The sequence below is a fragment of the Pyrus communis genome, chromosome 7 (assembly GCF_041283825.1).
Source record: "Pyrus communis isolate YQ-2024b chromosome 7, ASM4128382v1, whole genome shotgun sequence".
In the NCBI taxonomy this organism is placed as follows: Eukaryota; Viridiplantae; Streptophyta; class Magnoliopsida; order Rosales; family Rosaceae; genus Pyrus; species Pyrus communis.
The window spans coordinates 4726609-4747966 of NC_142571.1; the positions used below are offsets into that span (position 1 = coordinate 4726609).

The 21358-nt window shown below is 36.8% G+C and overlaps 1 protein-coding gene and 2 long non-coding RNA genes across 14 annotated transcripts; 1 reads left to right on the plus strand and 2 right to left on the minus strand.

Moving 5' to 3' along the window:
* Window positions 1–1157: 1157 nt before the first annotated feature.
* On the minus strand, window positions 1158–2318 carry LOC148695493 (uncharacterized). The gene is made up of 3 exons (XR_015963913.1): window positions 2039–2318; window positions 1702–1758; window positions 1158–1278 (listed from the first exon to the last, which is right to left on the minus strand). It is a non-coding gene; the product is annotated as an uncharacterized LOC148695493 (long non-coding RNA).
* Window positions 2319–4938: 2620 nt separating this feature from the next.
* LOC148695494 (uncharacterized) lies at window positions 4939–17774 on the plus strand. Of its 12 annotated transcripts, none has more exons than XR_015964572.1 (6): window positions 4939–5113; window positions 5232–8763; window positions 9758–12605; window positions 12755–13073; window positions 13454–13506; window positions 16269–17774. It is a non-coding gene; the product is annotated as an uncharacterized LOC148695494 (long non-coding RNA). The 12 variants fall into 12 exon arrangements; XR_015964573.1 differs by lacking the exon at window positions 16269–17774 and having other exon boundaries at window positions 5232–7179; window positions 8234–8763; window positions 13454–13713; XR_015964567.1 differs by lacking the exon at window positions 16269–17774 and having other exon boundaries at window positions 4940–5113; window positions 9758–10160; window positions 11928–12605; window positions 13454–13713.
* On the minus strand, window positions 7834–16967 carry LOC137735711 (transcriptional activator DEMETER). Its single transcript, XM_068475155.2, has 19 exons — window positions 16229–16967; window positions 14276–16075; window positions 13835–14188; window positions 13047–13137; window positions 11529–12948; window positions 11320–11399; window positions 11134–11218; window positions 10946–11037; window positions 10803–10871; window positions 10633–10669; window positions 10460–10542; window positions 9709–10146; window positions 9316–9352; window positions 9181–9238; window positions 8855–8994; window positions 8702–8767; window positions 8402–8516; window positions 8278–8316; window positions 7834–8005 (listed from the first exon to the last, which is right to left on the minus strand). Exons 1-19 carry the CDS (start codon window positions 16965–16967, stop codon window positions 7884–7886), a joined length of 5865 nt encoding a protein of 1954 aa, XP_068331256.2. The 3' UTR covers window positions 7834–7883.
* Window positions 17775–21358: the final 3584 nt, after the last annotated feature.

Sequence of the window (21358 nt, forward strand, 5' to 3'; positions counted from 1 at the left end):
ATGAAAACAACCGTGTTATCCAAGGTTTACATTCATTATACATAGCACTTGAAAATATCAAGAATGTCAGTCAACACTGGTGAGAATGCAATAGATCTTTTTTTTTTTTTTTTTTTTTTATCAATTTAATAACATAGAAGTCCTTTATTGATTTAATAATATTCAAAACACTGCATAGAATTTATTGAAAAGAAGCTCAATGTTTCCTTTTGACAAACAACTAAAGCCATGAGCAATTGTGGTATCAAAGTTGTGCATTAATTACATAGAGAGTTGTAAAAGCCAAGAATGGCAGTTAATACCAGTCAAAATGTAATAGACTTCAATTACGAGCACACCACATCAAATCACATTGATAACCAACGTATACTAAAAGAAAAATCAATTGAACACTGCGAGGAAGGCATCAACTACATTGCCATTCACATGAAGTGCCAATAATTACATACAAATGGCTACATTCATTATATAGAGCAGTTGAGAAAACTAAGAATGGCAGCCAACACCAGTTAGAATGTAATAAACTTAAATTAAGTCAAGACCGCACTAAATCACATTGATTATCATCATATGCTAAAAGATAGATTAATTGAACACAGTGAGCAATGACACATCCCGACCAAAATAAAGGCATGCTAGACGTCACATGAGGGTGACGTAATCATGTGCGCAGTGCGGAAATATCTACCCCCTTAGGGGCCTGATGCCCACGTCGTCACATCCCCGCCCGGGCCCCTACCACATCCCGACCTCGACTCCACTGTAGCATGATATTGTCCGCTTTGGGCCCCGACCACGCCCTCACGGTTTTGTTTCAAGGAACTCACACGAGAACTTCCCAATGGATCACCCATCCTGGGAATGCTCTCGCCCAAACTCGTTTAACTTTGGAGTTCCGATGGAACCAGAAGCTAGTGAGCTCCCAAAAGGCCTCGTGCTAGATAGAGATGAGAATATACATATAAAGCTTAGAAGGATTATTGTAACATCCCACATCGCCCAGGGAATTCTCATCTCTACCTAGCACGAGGCCTTTTGGGAGCTCACTGGTTTCGGGTTCCATCGGAACTCCTAAGTTAAGCGAGTTTGAGCGAGAGCATTCCCAGGATGGGTGACCCATTGGGAAGTTCTCGTGTAAGTTCCTAGAACAAAACAGCGAGGACGTGGTCAGGGCCCAAAGTAGACAATATCGTGCTACGGTGGAGCCGAGCTCGGAATGTGATGGGGCCCGAACCGAAACGCGACAAGTAAGGCATGAACTACATTGCCATTCATACACTGCCAATAATTACATACAAATGATTAATCACAAACAAGATGTTACACAAATTTTACACAAATGATTAATCACAAACTAAATGTAAAAATCCATGAATAGATTCAATGCCTAGATCTTACACAAATTTTTTTATTCAACCTAAAATAGAAAAGAGCAAAAACTTAAAAAATGGAAAAAAAAGGACAAAAGAAAAACAATCACATCCACACCCATCAACCTGTGCATAAATAACATAATAACAAATCAAAGGAGCAAAACATATCGCCACCATACTGCCAAAACGAAAGTGAAACGAATAGTCTAAAATAATCAAAATGCAACCAAACTACGAAACAAACAAGCAAAAATAATCAAAACCTAACTGAACAAACCCAAACACAACACCAAATCAATTGATAAACCGTGGCTACTCGATCTAATACCTGAGAGAGAAGCTGACCACTGAGAGTGCAAACCTTGACCAGAAGAACTTTCAAACGCTGTAAAACAACCATAAAAAAAAAAAAAAAAAAAAAAAAAAAAAAAAAAAAAAAAAAAAAAGAAGGAACATCACGGCCTGCTAAAAGACTAACAAAAGATAACAAAATCAAACATCCGTGCCTACATGAAAGACTGCATACAAAACAGCAAAAAACCCAAAGCTTAAAACCCATTGCACAAACAACAGTTTAACAACGGCATAAAGGAAGAAGAAAAACCGAAGGTCTAGAGAGAAACTAACAACAACAGAAAAACGCAAGGAAAGAGAACAAAACTTACAAAACCAAATTTGACAGTAAGAAAACGCAGAGGTCGGAGAAAACACGGGAGTCCAAACTGAAATGAAAGTTGAGGGAAATAAAAAAATAAGGGAGGAAAGCCGAAAAGGCAAACTCCCTTAGATAATCGACATGTGACAAACGCTCAGCCCACAAAACGAAACAGTAGGTTTGAAGGTTGGGCAACACACGGCAGCAGAGATACCAGAACATAACACGCAAGCACAAGAGCAAAAATGAGAGAGGGGCAAAATGGCCAATTCACCGTACAACCCAGCCGAAAAAACATGAAGAGAATGAGGGGTAAAGCCGGATGGGCACTGCTTATAGACAGAACCTATCCACCGGGTTTTAGAAGAGAGTAATTTTGATGAGAAATACTTGTTAATAAGCGATAAGAAGAATGCTAGGTACTTTCCCCTTCTGTATTCCCTAACTCGTCTTTCCCACACAATGGATGACATATGGACATTGTGTTTAAAATTTCTTTCTTCGCATTCTACTAGTATCATGAACTAAATCTCATATATCAATCAAATTATTAATGATATCCATCGAAATACATATGTCAAATATTCGCAATTATACCTAAACGGTTTGGGAGAGGCAAAGTAAACAAAAACTTCAAACTACAAGAACTTAAAACTAGAAAGATACAAAATTAAACAAAAATAAAAAGGAGAATCCTTAGAAAATTAAACTTGCATAAAAAATAATATTAATAATTAGACTTGTGGTGAATAATATCAATGATTTGGTTGATATACATGATTTAATTAGGAGTAATGGTGGAAAGAAAAGAAAGAAATTTTAATATAATTAATACATAGATTTAGGTGTAATGATTGTCCACATGTATTCATTGAGCGAAAAAAAAAAAGTTGGAAAAGGCAAGTGTAAAGGGTATCTAACATTTTTCTTGTTATAATAATATAAATATAACATGAGAGTGGTATTGCTAATTATCTTAGGGTGTGTTTGTTTGTCATAACTAACTTTCAATGGATTAGACTAGATTACATATTAGTTTAGGCACGTGTTTATGACAGGCAAGACTAAGTTTGATGGGACAAAGGAGGGCTCGCCTCAAGACCTCCCAAAAAGTATCAGACTGCTAAACTCGTCTACTTTGCTTCGCCTCGAACTCGTCTTGTCTGCTTGGCACCGTCTTCGTGGCTGTCCAACAAATAAACGATGGACCAGCATCTTCGTTGAGACCCAAATTCCCAAAAGACGAGATCTTCGTGAACCCAATGGTGGGTGCAGAACGCGATGAGGGGGAGCGTAAAGAGGCTTACGAGCCACCTAGTGTGCTTGAAGGAATACATAAGGCCAAGAATGCCAGCAATTTCCCATCGAAATCATTCCTTCGTCCATGGAACTGTCGGAAGAGCGCTGATGCAGTGATACGACGTCGGGAGGAAAATCGTACTGTCAAAAGAACTACGATCAAATCAGAAATAATGCTATGAATAAGAAAATCAAGACGAGAAAATCAGATGGAAACAACATATAATCTCAAGAAGAATCGTTGATCCAAAGAGGTGAAATATCCAAAATTATTATTTTTTTTCTTCTTAAATATTCTAAATTTTATTGGAATCAACGGGATTAAGGATTTTGGATAATGTGTTTTGCAGAAAAAATCTGGCAAAAAATGAGAAAAAAAGAGAAATGAGAGGTAGAGAATAGGACAGAGAAAAGGAGAAAGATAAAAATAAGTGTTTCCAGAGGGGGAAGAGTTTTTTAGAAAAAAGAAAAGAAGGATTTAATAATAAAATATTACTATATAGATTAAATAATATAATATTAAGGTTAGTTAATTATTCTACTTCTCGTACAATACAGCACAGTCCAACTTAGTCTATTCTAAGTCAGTTCATTTTAATCTCTAAAACTAATCTAATTTGAGATTGTCCATGCATTAACGCACTCTTAGGGGGCGTTTGTTTGCCCTCACTAAGTTGGACTGGACTGGACTGGACTAGCTATTTGTCCAATACTGTGTTTGTTCCATGCTGGGACTAACATTAATGAGACTAAAGGGGACTAGCATGGACAAAACCCTTCGCTAAGAGGTCTTAGCGAGACCCCCCAATAACCATGGGACTAGCTAAGACTATCTTCTATTTCTCGTCCTCGTCATGCTCAACGACCACTCTCGATAGACTCCTCGTCATTTCCGGTCACCTAGATCAATCATTAATTTTCCGACTCTCTTTCAGATCCATTTCATAACCAACTTTCATACAAAATATACCAAATTGAAGCTGGGAGTGACAAGATTACGATTTTACTTGAATCGAGGCCAAAATGTGGTCGAATGTGGCTGGAAAATGGCCTGGAAGTCTCGGCCTGTTCGGGCTTCTTCAAATCCATGACAGATTCGAGCATTCAAAGCTAAGATCTCGGTCCAGGGATGGTGATGAATTTTTTGGCGGTGCTAACTTCATCCAATTTAACGAGGAAATGGTAGGAAAAAATGAAGAAAAAGATAAGATCATAATAAAATATTAATAATTTATATATTAAATAATATAATATTATAATTTGTTATTATCCAGCTTCTTAGTCCAATACTGCACCAAACGCTTCACTAAGTTAGTCCAGTTTAGTCTAGTCTAAGCCAGTCCAGCTTAGTCCTTGAAGCTAATCCAGTCCGAGATAGTCCAGCGCAACAAACGCCCCCTTAACGAGAGTATTGCTATGCCCTTAAGCCTACTTTAAAGTGAGTGAGAATGAGCTAATAAACATAGTTAAAATATAAAAGTCAAAATATTACTGTCGACTGCTGATAATAGTATGACGGGAGACATTTTTTAATGTGTTAGAAATACAGATAAATATATAATACAATTGCATAAAAAAATTATTCAAATGTTCAACTAATTATATTATTAGACTTGGCTGATTAGATGACCCTGGCTGTCACCGAGTAAAGTTTCCAATACTGGAGGTAAGGGCAAAAGGCGGCAAAAATTTCGAAGGCAACTTCCGCTAAATCTGCGGATATCGCAATTTCCAAGCTTCAACACAACTCTATCTCTCTGCGCTTGGTCTCCAATAAACACAGCAGGTATATATATATATATATATATATATATATATATATATCTCTCTCTCTCTCTCTCTCTCTATCAGTACCTGATCTCTGCATTTTCTTCTTATTTTCTGTTTGGTTGCCGAGAAAACAGAAGGACAATTTAAAGGAGAAGAATTATGATGGCCGCGTTAATCGTATTATCGGTGGTTCTGTGTTTTAATGTATTGAATCCAACATTGATGAATTAATTATTTGTTAAATAACAGGAAGGATTTACAATTGAGATTCATCTTACAAGTATCTTAAATCATATAGTTTTCTTCCTTTGTAGATCCTCCGAATTGCTCCGCTAGCTTCGATGTGTATAAGAGGGCATTTTCTAGAAAGTCGTTTATAATTTTCATTCAAGTACTGCTTTCTGATATTATTACATTGTCTTGGATGTATTTTTTTCTTCTCTGAATTTTGTTTGTATTATTTTCTATGAAGGTTTTTATTTTTTTATTTTTTTTAATCTTATTTTGTGGTGCTATACCGTCGTAGTTGCTTTCCCTTTATGTATTTGTGCTTAAATGTTATCGTTGTTGAAACTTATAAGTAATTGCTGCAATTGCAAAGGTTATGAGGTTCATGCTAAAGGATGGTGGGAAATTGAATCTTGATATAATTGAAATTATGAAACGGCAATAAATGGTTGTCATCTTAAACAACATTTGCTTCTTGCTCGATGAACTGAGGTTGGTAAAACAAATCTAGACAGTAAACATTTGAAACTGTCTAATGTCTACCCAAGTGATCCTAAAAAAGGAGTATTTTTCTATGTAAATAATTGGATATAATGGCCCAAATGGGAGAATAAAGAAAAATTGTCTTAATATTTGTGATGGAATTTATGATCATCCCTGGTATGCTTGTCTGTGTATTATGGTTATTTGAAGGATAATTCTGGATGCGGTGAGAATGGTTTGTAAACTTTTTTTCTGTAATGTCAGAAATTGTTCTTGAAATTTATTCTTGACAGAAATTTTCATAGTACAAGAAAAGTGAACTTAGAGGAGATGTACAGTCCCAACTCATATCGGATATGTTTGTAGTTTATGGAGTTTTATCATTTTTAGAGAATATTTACTACTGGGAACATATGGGTTCTTATAGATTTCCTTGCTATATTTATCTCTCTTGTAGGATTTCATATATTTATTTAGGTTCCTATGGAGATTCCTGTGGAGTTAGCTTAATGCGAATGCCTCTAACTTATATCTGGACAAAATATAATTGTCAACGATTTAAAAGTTGAGCATTAGTGTCGGGAGAAAATGATGATAATCTTGACTTAAGAGTTTCAAATTATTCCGGCGTACATTTCTTTATTTCCCATTAGGTTGTTTGAATATGATCTCCATGTATATTGTTTGTGCAGACGTTTTTAACTTCTGTTTTTTCTTGGTTTCTTATTGCTCATTCCATTGTTGGAGTAGTTTCTACTTCCTGTAACTTTCATGCAGTGGTTTAGAATTAAAAATTCTTGCCTATGAGTTCGGTATGTGTCTCAACTAATTGGAAGTACATTTTGATGATGAGTCAAATGCAAAAGCTCCTATTATAAGCTGGGCATATTGATTTGAAGTTTGTCACATGATGTAAAGAACCAGAGTATTTAATATTATCGCAACTATATGTTTGTTGCAGTGATATGAACAAGTAATAAAACCTTACTTTAGTGTTGAAACTCTAATGTAAATCTGCTCTCTATACGGCGTCGTTGTTTTTGTGGTTTGCATACTGTTGTTCTTTGTGTAAGTGCGGTATTCTTTTTTTGTGGGTGTATTTACTTGGTTTCAGTCCATGGTAGTATCGTATGAAGTAGATGTTGTGGATTACATTTTGATTAAGTTAATTTCTTTCAAGTTGGTTACATAAGGAATGGACTTTTGGTTTCTAGAAATTGCAATGACTTCAGGATACTTCTTGGAGGCAGGTTTTTATTTAAGGTATATTAGCTTCGACAGAAGTACTGTGGGTGGTTTCATCTCCAGAAGCTCTATTGTAGCAATAGAAGCTTGAAAGGATTTTTTGATCATCAGAACTCTATATTGCAGGTAAATGCATTGACAATTTGTAATTTCCCGTCTTCATAACATTGGCATAGTTGCAGCTAACTTCATTAAAATTTTTGTTTGATAAATTAATTGAAGCTTTCCTGAGATCCTTTTAAATGCTTTCAGACCTTTGTACCGATTGAGGTTCTGTATGATTTGAATATTACCTGTAACTTTGTTCATACACTTGATGACCTCAGATCTCTAAGATTTAGAATACAAGTGAAAGATTGGTAGCTTTTTGAGTATTTCGATGGAGAAATGTTGTCTAGAATTTTTCTTCTGCGATATGTGAATGACAGGCATTAGGATATGTTTCTGTATTATACATTCTTTATCGCTTCATCCAATCTATGTTTTTCCATTCACACATCCATACATGTAAATTTTCTTTTTGTTGATTATCACCGAAGAGTTTTTTTTTTTTTTTTTTTCATTTGGGCAGTGATAATGTTGCACTGTTTTGGAAGGATTGCTCCTTTTTGGGCATTTATTGAAAAAATAGTAATGTACATACAGACTACGATCTGATCACAAATCTCACATATTGCACATGATACTTGCTATCAGCTGCTTCCTGTCATATAATGAATTCTCATTCTAGAGGATGAATAATTGAAAGCAATAGAATTTGTTAGTCATTGTTCTTCTCACACAGTCAGTAGGCTTCTGTACGTCTGATGAAAATCTTCTTTGCACCGTGGTCAGTGCTGTTTGTTCCCTTCATTTTGTGTCCTGCTCAACTTACTTGCAGGAAAATGCAGTCTGGGCATTAAGGGCCGCGGTGCTCTTGTTTTTCTTTCAAATCCTCTCACACACACATATCCTGCATATAAGTCAATCAGTCAATATGTAAGCTTGTTTGTCAATTTGCACTATCAATGATTTGTCCTTTTCATAAAAAATTACAAATCAGTTCAAAGTTTATCATGTACATTTTTCTTTTTCTTAAACCGTTGGTATGTATACCTTTGTTATATAACTAGTTAGTTCAGAGAAGTTAAATTCATAATCTTGTGTTATATCCTTATTTCCGTACTATGTTCCTATATAGTTATCTGCAAACTAATATGAAGAACTGAAGTGAGTATTACATACCTCTCCAAAAGCAGTATTGAATTCCCTCTGTTGATAAACCTGGTAGACATAAATATTTCAATGTAAGTATACATCTCTAACTGGGATGTGAATGCAGTGACCCTGGTATCTTAATTTCTCTTACCTCTGAATATTGTTGATACAGAAGTTCCAAAGTATACGGTCCGTCTTGGCAAATTCCATATCCACCCCCTTGGAACATCAATTGGGTTGTGACTAGACTCATGATCTGCGAACATCTGCATTGTGATAGAATTTTGTTTGTAAATCTAGAAATTAATGGCTCTAACATTCAGGCTTACCAAAAGTGGAGGAGTACAGGATCATGGTTAAGTTAACGTGCACCGGCTATACTTGCTGGACTGCTATTAATTTTGTCCAGATTCTGCACATTAGATAAAATTGAAGGAGGAATATCACTTGCCTCATTAACTTGGAAATATGTGCCGTTGAGTGGAAAGCTCCCTCTCATTGCTGTTCTACAAGGTATCTGTGACAAGTTGAATGATATTTCAGTATAAAACTGCATGTAGTTTCGTTTTGTCTTTGATATATTACCACAATCAATTTTCCTCACCAGAATAGTCCCTCTGACTGTTTGTGACTTTTCTTCCCTTATACTATTACATGAAAAACATGTCTTCTCATTGCACAATTTGTGTTGGTCTTTGGAGCCACACCTGCTTTCTGGTGGTTGAATTGAATTTGCAGTCTCACCTGGTATAAATAAAATAAATGTATCCCTTAGTAAGATGTACAATATTTTCAACTTCATACATGCGCTAGGCCATCCATGCATCTGTATTCTAAGTTCTAACTTTGTTTAGTGAATCAAATGCGTTAAACTTGAATAGTCTCAAGATTCTAAACAGTGTATCCAGTTCTTTTATGTCTGGAGCTTACCTGGTGTCCATATAGAAAGAAGGTAAGGGCTTGGATCATCTGGTTCCCGTCTGTCCATCTGTAAAGTTGAATAGTGATTAATTGAGAATAATAATGCTTCATGTATTCTTGATATAATATATAATTTTAACCTACCCCTTTTAAGAGTGGATGTGAATCTGGTATTTCATACCTGCATTATACCAGCACAGAATGTACAAGTGTGTTAGAGAAGTTACACTTATGTCTGTATACACATGCTTGATATGGGTATATGTGCCAAAACTCGGAACATACTGGCTCCTAGGCAGAGAGTTGTTTAAAATTCAGTGCAAGAATTCTGATGGCGGTGAATTCAAAATTTAGGCACCTAAGTTTGTTTTCCTAGATTGAATATGCTGTGGTTTCGTTAAAAATGATCAATCAGAGATATTAGGAAATTTTAGTGCAAACCTTTAAAGTAGACTTTGGCCCTACTATATTTCAGTTTGTGTTCAGTGTTTTGCTAAGAATATGTGGGTTTGTGACTATGGGATGAAATGTACTTACACTTGGTGCTCTGTTCGTAGTCGACTGACATTCTTTAGCTTGGGTGTAGGAATAAAAGCAGCTTCGGAAGTCAAGGCAACTAAAGCCTTGGACATGTCACCTTCTTGGAGCTCCATCTTCTCTTGCATATAGTTCTGTAATGTCGATGTGAACTGTTCCATGTTGAGTTTGATGGTTGGAATCTCGTCAGGATCCTCATAGAACAAGTCCTCAATGTCACTTTGTGATAGCTCAGTGAACTCTTGTTCTGGCGATGCTGGTTCTTCGATGATCGGTTCGCAGTTGTTAATCTCAGCACCTGCTATCTGGAATGAGTTGATTTCTGGTGGAGGCAGTGACATGGGGGTGACAGCTAATGTAGGGTTTATCTCGGCTGCAATTGGAACACTTGAACTCACAATGCTCTTCTCTTCTGGACCTGGCAGGGCAAACCTTGCACTGCACCAAACATGGTTGGTATCAATTTGATTAATACATTCTTATTTCATGAGTTGCATAATAATATAATTGTAATTTTCTTTTACTTATCTTAATTGTTCCGCATGATTAGTGAAACATAGAGTAATTTATACAACTACAAGTCTCCATGTGACTATCTAATATTCTTAGTTCCTTAGACTTCTGATTATTATTTAATTGATCCTGATTCCCGTGTCTCAAGATATCTGGAGATCCTCATGACTTCCTTCAATGTATTTTTTCCTGCACAGTGGCAGCAATACATGTAACTATCAGAGTTTATTGCTCAAACCTTGCAAAAGCACTTGCGAAGTGTCTGCATTCTCCTCTCATTGGACATGCATTGCAATTTGGTTTACTCTTTGTGCAGAAAACCTGCATACAGATCAAAATATGAGGCTTTATTTTATTTTTGATTAATCACATCTAATTTAATATTTCTAACTAATGAAACAGCATGCATACCTTTCCAAATGTAATCATCTGGTAGTGCAGCTCATAACTGTGATTCAATAGTCATTGGGTTATCAGTAAAAGCACAAGTCCAAAAATTAAAAAAAAAATTACATGAAATTTTGGACATTAAAGTATTGCTCTGAAATTAATATGAAATGTTTATGGATCTATGAGCTTACAGCGTTCGTTGGTCAAGTTTGCATAATCTTGGCCATAGATACTTTTGAATTGACTCCAGCATTGGGTACCTAGAGAAGTATATGGTTAGCATTTGCAAGTATTGGAAATGTAATCATTCAGTAAGCACAATATCGTTTGTTACATTTCTAGGAGGTGTAACTGAAGCGATTCAGGTAAGGGTTGGAGGGGGACCCATCCCAGTCTTACTGCTATCCTTCCAACATTAGTGTCAACCTATAAGGAGTGAATAAGAGATATAATTTCATTGATTGTAACATGTTCCGAGACTACTGTAACCAAATTACTAATTAGCAGTCACATAATTGTTACCGGGAAAGCAAGGTGGTGAAGTGTTAAAAGCCGGACGCATTCCACACTTTTCAATCCCAATCCTCTTATGCTTAATAGATAATCCCTGCGGAAAATTCATTTGTGTAACTAGGTATAAACTTGCTGATGCATTGCAGTGCATTATTCTTATAATTTCTTGTTATATAACTGTGTGGAATGGCTTACTTTGCTTTATCAGGAGGAACATCTCTTAACCATTCCAGATCGATGCTTCCATGTTCTCTAACCAGTCGGTTTAGGAATTCCTACAAAATTTTTGCAACCCGTCTTATCATGAATGATAGTCTTAACCTATCCACTGTTGCTATTCTGGTGAAAATTGAAGTGCAATTAACAAACATGAAGTCTGAGACTGAACACTAATAGTAGAGCACCTGGATCCGTTCCGCTAGCATGATGTTCATCCCTCGCTCCTTGATTGCCTCAGAAATTTCTTTTACATTAGCATTTTTTAGTGCTTCATAGTCCAGTGAGTCCGTTGCATCTTTATTTCTTTCCTTTTTCCTACCATTGGCCTGCACCTGCTTTCTCAGGATGTCCCAGTTAACATCATTCTTTTTCTCACTATCAGTCTTTCCTTTTCTTCTTTTTGAAGATTTTTTACTTGTCTCTTTTTGTGACTGACCATATGAATATAGTTGCTCCTGTACATTTGAATCAATTGATTGATTTTTCATCTGTATTTGCCTACCGTCAACGACGTTGAAAGATTTTTTACTGAGATCACCAACATTTTCGACATGCTGCATGCTAACACTCTTATTTCTCTGAAGTGATTCAGCATGGTTTTCGGGCTCTCTGACTGACGTGCTTTCTAATTGGAAGGTTAGGTTCTCCCTTCGTTGATGACTGTAGTTGGAAGGATTATGCCCAGTGCTTGGCCTTGTTTCAGAACTGTTTTTCAGGTCTATTGAGTGCTGTCTGAACAATGCATACGGGTCCACTGGTGGCATTTCTTGAGATCTCCTCAGACCATTCTGTTGCATAGAGGAATTAACAACACTTCCTAACAGTTCTTCATTTCTTAAGTTCTTGTACTTGTCATGTTCAATATTGAACGTGGAAGCAGTTGAAGGCCAAGAGGATATGGCGTCCTCACTGAAATTTCCAAATCTCCATGGCTCTGGCTCTCCAGAATTTGGGTACATGTGCAATTGATTGTTGCTGGAAGGAACAACTGGTACTTGGATATTTTCGTTGTCAAGATTGATTGGATTTGTGAAAGAACTGCCAGTGAGATGATTGATTTTGTCTAATCGTGTCTTTATCTGTGAATATTCCATTTGCGCATTCTTGGATCCATCATCTAATAGTGAGCTTCCATTTACTTGACGGTAAAAGTCCTGAAACATGGTCACTTTCTCCATTTGTTGATACGTTGAAATGGAAATGGGAATCTTGTTGGGCTGGCATCCAGTGATAGGATCTTCTGTTTCTGAGTTGGACACTTGGTACGATCTGATTCCTACAGCTCCTTGAGTGACTGAGGATTCAATAGAATCTTGAGACGATACAAATTCGTCCTCAAAACATTGGCTATGTGCCTCATCTAAATTCCTTTCTGTCAATGAGTTCTCACTGTCTCTCTGATTTTCTGCAGATTCATGGAGTGTCCTAGAAATCTGGCAGTAGATTGGTTGACTTGATGCATCTTTATGCCATTTGGTGGCATCATCTGGACTTGTCATTCGAACTTCTGGTTCGTTAACCAAGATGTTTGTTCCAACCTTGTGTGGAGCTTGGTGATTGCTTGACTGAAGCGGAAACCGTGCTGCCAATGACATGAAGGCAGAGCTACAAAAGACACAAAGGAACAAAAGAAAAATTGTTCACCATAAGACATTCATATATGGGCTACCTGGTTGATCTTCAAGTCAAAATTATGAATGTACCTTGATAGATGGTCTGAAACATTCTGGGTAAGGAAAACTCCAATCACCGAGTCAACAACTGATCCCTTCCATTTTGAAAAACGTCTGTCTCCTGTTCATTATAAATTTTTATCAAGCGTTGATGTGCATGATATCTTATAACGACGTATCCATAATTGAAGAAAATTATAATGAATTTATGTTTTTCTGGTATACATGAGAAGCAAAAAGTAATTCGTACCCCTGTTATCTAATTATGCAATCTTTCGCAATAAAAAACTTAACAAAAATGGTACTGTCCTGGTTTTTTACATGTTTTATATGTAGTCAAGTTCGAGTTTTCTTGGTTGAGTTTACATCTTGCGTTGACTTTCAAGTTGAATACTTTAGATTTTCGTGCTGAACTGGAAATGCATGTCGTGCTGCAGATTTCTATAAAATTAGCCAGAAATTGGTGCTGAAGGAGAAAACGAAAAAAAAGGTCAGGCTAGCAAGTTTTCTGCAGTTAACATGTTCATAATTTTGTTAGTCATATTATTATTTTTTGCATTTATCATCATTGTTGAAGTGTTTGATTTGATTTGATGCTAGTAGAACCTCATTACATGGTTCCCTGATTTTAGACTTGAATTAGAAACATTCTGTGTTTGCCAGCATAACATACATGTAATTATTGTGTTTTCATTAATTTTTTTCTTCCTTATCAATAATTGTTTATGTGATGAGAAAGCTTGTGTATAAATCGTGTGTATAGCATAGGCAACAATTCGTGACAATCCAAAATAGGAATGAAATAGAAGGTATTTTACCTTGAACAAGGTGCATGCGTGCAATGAATGAGTCAACTCGTCCTTGGAAAATCTTTCTTTCGTCTTCCCAATGCTTCTCTTTCTCGTTATCAGTTCTTTCAACACCTTCGCTTCCCTCCTTGCCCATCAATAGATTCCATATCCTATTTGTTTCTGGGTCAAGCTCTACTCTCGGCCGCGACTTACGTTTCTTAATAATACCTTTAAAGGGAACAATTGCACCATCTCCTTCGTAAGGAACAAGTGCATTCTCCTGCTCTAGAATTTCGCTGCAGCTTCCATTGAGGTTGAGACCATTAAATTGATGTATGATATCATCTATTGGTATTGTACTTTTTGTTCTTATTGGAAACCCTGCATCAAAATCAAGAGTGTCATTGTTTAAGTGAGTTGAAAGTAGTTACAGAGATGAATTCAGAGGTTCCTTATGATGGAAAGTACCAATTGCTATTGCAGAAGGTTGCTGGTAATCATACGAGGCATCCTTCTCTTGCCGGACTTTATCTGTACCTGATGAAATTTTCGATACAGTAGTTCCCCCAGCCTGCTTCTTTGCTGACATATTATCATGAGATACCAGCTTGGTTCCTAGCTGAAAGGATTTTTTAGGAGGTGATGAGGCTAGTTGGTTACATGTTTGACTTGGTGAATGGGTGGAAAAGCTAAGAACTTGAGTGGAACCTTGGCATGAATTTGATTTGGATGAGATTGGCCGATGTAGAAAACCATTCCCAGAAGTGATGGAGTGGGCGTACCTATCGGTCGTAAACTTGCTGATCCCTTTGTTCTCCCTGTCAATCATTTTGTTATTTTCAAAGTAAGAACTCAGTATTTTATGGTTCTTCGATGCAAATCCATTTGAATTGACATTATTTTCCCCTGTTCTATCAACTTTTCCCAGACACTTTTCAACTGCCGTAACTTTACAAGGCATATTACTGATGCTCAAGTGTCCATTCTCAACTTTCTTCTTCTTATGACTTCCTGAACAATCTTTGCTGGGAGTGCCACTGTTTTTCTGAATTCTATCCAATTGAAGGATCTCTTGGAATGACAGTGGACTTGGTGGATTGTTGGTAGAACGAAAAGGGTGCTCAGCAGTTCGAAAAAATTCCCTCTTGGATCCCCTTCCTTCACTTGGAAGGGAGAGAATTTTTAGTAAAGAATCACCCTGGTTGACATTTTCTTTAGTCTTCTGAAGGTTTTCACATCTAATCTCTGCTCGAATGACATCTTGGCCTATTCCTTCAGCATGGGTATGTTGCTGCACAGGAGTGTCTTCATCTCTGCATTTTCTCAGGCATAGATCAGAATTTGCAGTCTCTGTACATTTCCTCATGACATGCGAGTTTTTCAGATGCATGTCTTTTGCTGTAGCAAGCAGGGATGCAGATGCTTGGCTTTCTGGCCGGAATGTATAGTTATTTGGCATAAGACTCATGGAAGGGATAGGGTTCCTCTTAGTGCTTGGTATATGCTTATCTACCATCAATTCGTTCAGTAGGACACTTCGCTCAGCTGCCTTTTCAGTCAAAACCTGGTTCGTTTCAGTGACCGCATGTGTCCCTTGAGAGTCAAAGTTCAAATCAAAAGTCCTCTTGTTCTCTTGCTGACCAATTTCTCTGCATAGGTTTTCATCCACGGTCTTTTCCAAATCAAAATGCAAAACTCTTCTACATGATTTTGCACTTTTTCCAGCAGTAGGGCCTGCTGTCTCCCGTGTTACCTCTGCCAATTGAGTTGGGGATTCCTTTTGGACATTCTTTCTTGCATACTTCCTCTTTTCCAGTCGGGTCTCCTCAGACTCTGTATTCTTTGGAGTTGTAGGTTTTGGCGTCCTTTTGGGCTTACCCTCAACGATTACCTTGGGCCTGTGTTTTCTTCGCTTGGGTGGTTTCTGTTGGGGCGTCTTATTCAGATCAATCCCTCTGTCGCCTCCCCTGCCAGACTCTTTGTTTTTGTTGTACAGTGTAGAAATGGCTGCAGATGATGACTCCACAATGTTCTGCAAGCGGCCATCAGCATTTTTTTGAGTTGCTTCATCTTCTATAGACAAGACCTGCTTGCCTTTTTCCTTCCTAGCACTTTCGTCCGTCAATGATTTCAGCATTGCAGAAAGCTGGTCGTTCTCCAAATTCTTGGCCTCATTTGTTGTGAATTGGAGTTGGCCGGCAACACCTGAGGCAGTGTCGCCTTCTGTACTTGGAAAGGAGTTTAGATCATAGTTTGGTAGGAAACCATCTGTGCAGAAAAGCAGTTTCTCTGTCAAGTTTATTATTTTTTTGTATTAATTTCTTCTCAGTTTTTCCTGTTCAAAGTTTTTCATTTCTTTCTATCAAGGAAATCAAATTAGAGCAGAATAAATAAATATCAGAACCGAGTTGAAATACTTACGTTGACTTATCTGGGATGAACTGTCACCATTACTCAACAGGTTTGAGCTCAAACTTGAGCAGTAATTTTGGTTTCCAAATAACCAATGGAATGAGTTGGAATCTCGCCGACTGTTGTCAACTGGGGATGGAAAATCCATAACCAAGGACCTGCTCATCATGTTACTTGAAGGATATGAAGTGCTGCAATTTTGCTTGGTCAGCAAGTAACTTCCCAAGTTGTGTCCTTGGTTTCCCAATTGAGGATGCAACTTGGGAATTAGCGGCGTGTTTGCTGCTATGTCCACGCTTCTTTCCAGATTCATGTTTGCGGAGGGAACATAAGCTGCCTTATCATGCAGCAGTTCCGTCATTGGATTGTTGTTCCAACACGAGAAGTCACCGCGCACCAACTGCGTGAATGAGCCTGCATTGTAGGGGCCTCCAAAGTGATTGATCATCAGATTTTCCTCAGCCAGACTTCCATCATAACTATATTGCCCTCCATTTCTAAGTAGCTGTCCATTTGGGCTAACATCTTGGTTCATGCCATTGTAGTTGGCAATGACCGGTACATGTTCACTTGAAATTCCAGTCAGTTGTTGCTGCCAGTTTGCTCCTTGCAGGAGGTTCCTGCGGTGGTCGACTGGTATTGGATGACCCTTTGCCAGAATCAGCTTCTCTGGAGTCATGGGTACCCATGGATCCATGAACCGTAGATCGTCATCTTGGGGAACCGAAAATCCCCTTCCAAACTTCATCCTTGAGTCCCTTCAATTTACAAACTAACTCTCTTTCCACTTCCCTGTTTCATTGAATCCCTTTCCTCTTCTATATATAACCCTCTGGTGTCTCCCTCTAGCAGATTAAATTTTGAGGAAAATCGAAAATGTCTGATTTCTCAGCAAACCCCTCTGCTGCCTGAAACACCCGGTGCGAAAACACTCAAATGCAAGTCCTTCACAGCTAACATGCAGTGCAGAATATAAATACACACATTGAAGAGAAAATCTTTCCTTGAGAGATAGGAAAATGCAGAGCAGCATCTCTGTGATTAATGCTCGAAATCACGCAAACGAGATATTTTTACAAGAAGTACGGCCAGCCATGTTTTGTGTCATGGAAAACATGGAAAACATGAACGACATAGAAAACGAATTAAAGCAGGAAAATGCAGAGTAACTGAGACATTACATATCTTCTCAATCTGTGTAAATTGACTTATTTAATTGTGGTTTAAATGGCAACAAATAATCATATCTCGAGAAAATCTTCTTGTGATATGAAATGAAATGGTAAAATGTGTTTCCCTGCTGGCGGCTTAGCTCGCCGCCTGTCCGGCCGAGTGTTGGAGCCGGGTGACTTGCAGGTCAGTCAATGGCGGAAAATACAGTCAGTTTCCACAGCAACACAGGAGATATGTGTGTGTTTATATATATGAGAGAGAGAGGGATGAAAATTAGTCTGGGCACTTCAGTCAATGGCGGAAACTGCTTTTGGTAGTTTGTTACTTCAATTTAGTACGTTGCCTTGAATGACGATGTGGTAAAGTTCAATGTAAACGGATGCCAAAGCGCTGTTACATTAACGATTCACAATTTTTTTTTTTTTTTTTTTTTTTGTCAGTTGAAAAATAATGACTTTTGACTTTTGTCTTGTAAATAGAACTAGAGGACCTCCCAAAACAAAAATTAAAGGGATCCAAAAGTTTTCCAAATTTCAGCTAAACCCAATCATACATACTGTTTTTCTCATCCAGTGTCTTATTTTCCTACCTACTTTTTAATGAATTTTTTATTTACAAATTTGCCTTTTGTAAAATGACCGATAAAGATCTTAAAAGATATATAATAATAACAAAAGAATAACAACAACAACAACAACAACAACAACAACAATAATAATAATAATAATAAGTTGGACACAAAAGGTAACAGGAGCCTTAAACTTACATTTCATTGATGGACAATATGTAAGCCGAATTCGTAGAAACAAAATAAAGCATGAAGATAGAAAGAATTTTGGAACAAAAAAGTGTGGATAAAGGGTATGAAGCTAGCAACTGATGATGATTGGGTATTGATGGTAGTTATCGGAGTACAGAATCATACAACAACAGAGCATTTGAAGGGTCATTCACTTACTAGTAGATTATTGTCGGCGACTTAGTTGGTGGGGAAATATCATTTCAATTTTTTAGGAACAATAGTGGGGTGGGGAAATAACATTTCATTTGTAGCTTCTTATGGTGCGTGAAATTTTAAAGTGGGTGAAGAAATAAAACATTGAAGTGGGTCTAGCAATTCGTTATATATTACTTACTAAACTAAATAAAACTAAAGAGAGAAGTTATGAACAAATAAAAGACTGTCACATTATATGTTACCTCCATCCATTTAATTAGACTTAATAAACTTTTCCATATGCTCAACCTATGGTGATGTCATGTCCAAATGCATTTTTTCATTATCTTTGCCTCATATGATTCATCACATGTATAGAAACTATCCTTCTGAAAACAAGGTAATGATTGTTTTGTATGTCTTTTTAGATAGTATAAACCGAAACTCTCGAATGCATATATTTTCCATCCAACGAAAAAAAAGTTACCTTTTTAAAGGGTGTATGTTGTCTATTTCTACTCTTGTATTAACAAATCTCTAAGAATGGTATTTTAGTAGGTGTAACGCGTGAACTGCCTTTACATTTACTTGACTAGAAAATAAGTGCATTTTGTGAAAGACCGCTTTGTCATTTGAGAATAGGGTGCTCAAATTGGAAAAAGGGAGTGCATGAACAACAATAAAGTTTTATCCCACTAAGTAGACTAAGCAGTATGAATCCTAAAACATCACTGTGCCCGGTTTTGCGCCAAGTTTTTCGTTAGCTCTAATACTCCATGTCTTTTCTTAAAATCTCTTTCTAAGTCTTCCTAAATCTTCTTCTACCCTTTTTTCCCTGAGTCTCTATCTCATAACTGCATTTTCTAGCCGGAGCATATATAGGTCTTCGTTTCACATATTCAAACCACCTTAGTTGGTTTTCTCTTATCTTTAATTGCGGCGGCTCTTACTTTACCTCGAATATCCTCGTTGCTAGTCATGTCCTTTTTTGTGTTCTCACACATCTAACGAAGCATTGTCATCTAGTCCTTTCTCGAGTACTTGAATAACTTGGCATAATAACTTGGCATGCCTAGCAAGTAACATCTTTTGTCATTGTCTCCCAACTTATGAAAAAGTGTGCTTCAGACACAAAATCAACCCAATTACAACTTATTAAGAAGTGTTTAAGAAACAATCTTTTTAAATAAATCAAGTAAATGTGAACTTATTACTTTTGGGATTAAAACGGTCAAAGCAAAATATGAAATTAGTGCATTTCCATTTGTAGTTATTTGTTTAGGCATAAATGAGTGGTAGCTTAGCTCCTCCATCTGAGTAAATTGACTTATTTAATTGTGGTTTAAATGGCAACAAATGATCGTATCTTGAGAAAATCTTCTTGTGATATGAAATGAAATGTTAAAATGTGTTTCACTGCTGGCGGCTTAGCTCGCCGCCGGTCCGGCCGAGTGTTGGAGCCGGGTGACTTGGGGGTCAGTCAATGGCGGAAAATACAGTCAGTTTCCACAGCAACGCAGGAGATATGCGTGTGTTTATATATATGAGAGAGAGAGGGAAGAAAATTAGTCTGGGCACTTCAGGTATATTCAAAATGGGCACCTGGGGAGGCTAGACAAAAGCTCAGGAAACTGTTTTTGATAGTTTTTTTCTTCAATTTAGTACGTTGCCTTGAATGACGATGTGGTAAAGTTCAATGTAAACGGATGCCCAAGCGCTGTTACCATAACGATTTACCATTTTTTTTTTCTTTTTTTTTGGTCAATTGAAAAATAATGACTTTTGACTTTTGCCTTTTTGCCTTGTAAATAGAACTAGAGGACCTCCCAAAACAAAAATTAAGGGGATCCAAAAGTTTTCCAAATTTCAGCTAATCCCAACAATCACACGTACCGTTATTCTCATTTCAGTGTCTTATCTGTCTATCTACTTTTTAATGAAATTTTTATTTACAAATTTTCTTTTTATAAAGTGACTGATAAAGACCTTAAAGAATATATAACAACAACAACAATAACAACAACAACAACAACAACAACAATAATAATAATAATAAGAAGTTGGACGCAAAGCGTAACAAGAGCCTTAAACTTACACTTCATAGATGGACAATATGTAAACCGAATTTACAGAAACAACATAAAGCATGAGGATAGAAGGAATTTTGGAACGAAAAAGTGTGGATAAAGGGTATGAAGCTAGCAACTGATGATGATTGGGTATTGATGGTAGTTATCAGAGTACAAAATCATATGACATCAGAGCATTTTGGAGGGTGATTTACTTACTGGTAGATTATTGTCGGCGACTTGGTTGGGAAATATCATTTCAATTTTTTAGGAATAATAGTGGGGCGGGGAAATAACATTTCATTTTTAGCTTCTTATGGTGCGTGAAATTATAAAATGAGTGGAGAAATAAGACACTGAAGTGAATCTAGCAGTTCTCATCATATGTTACTTACTAAACTAAATAAAACTAAAGAGAGAAGTTATGAATAAATAACAGAATGTCACATCATATGTTACATTCATCCATTTAATTAGACTTTAGTATTAACTTTTTCATATGCTCAACCTATGGTGATGTCATCTCCAAATGCATTTTTTCATGATCTTTGCCTCATATGATTCATCACACATATAGAAACTATCCTTCTGAAAACAAGGTAATGATTGTCTTGTATGTCTTTTTAGATAGTATACATCGAAACTCTCGAATGCATATATTTTCTATCCAATGAAAAAAATTACCATTTTCAAAGGGTGTATGTTGTCTATATCTACTCTTGTATTAACAAATATCTAAGAATGGTATTTTAGTAGGCGTAACGCGTGAACTGCCTTTACATTTACTTGATTAGAAAATAAGTGCATTTTGTGAAAGACCGCTTTGTCATTTGAGAATGGGGTGCTCAAATTGGAAAAAGGGAGTGCATGAATAACAACAATAAAGTTTTATTTCATTAAATGGAGTAGGCTATATGAATCATAGAATGCTAATGCGGTCGGTTTTGCGCCAATTTTTTC

What these genes read in the sequence shown, in the direction of transcription:
- LOC137735711 (XM_068475155.2), bottom strand. Translation starts at nt 16,967, where the DNA reads ATGAAGTTTGGAAGGGGATTTTCGGTTCCCCAAGATGACGATCTACGG. An exon ending in GTTTCAGACCATCTATCAAG is followed by an intron (nt 12,949 to 13,046) that starts GTACATTCATAA and finishes TGTCTTTTGTAG; the next exon opens with CTCTGCCTTCATGTCATTGG. An exon ending in TGTATCAACAATATTCAGAG is followed by an intron (nt 8,317 to 8,401) that starts GTAAGAGAAATT and finishes TATGTCTACCAG; the next exon opens with GTTTATCAACAGAGGGAATT.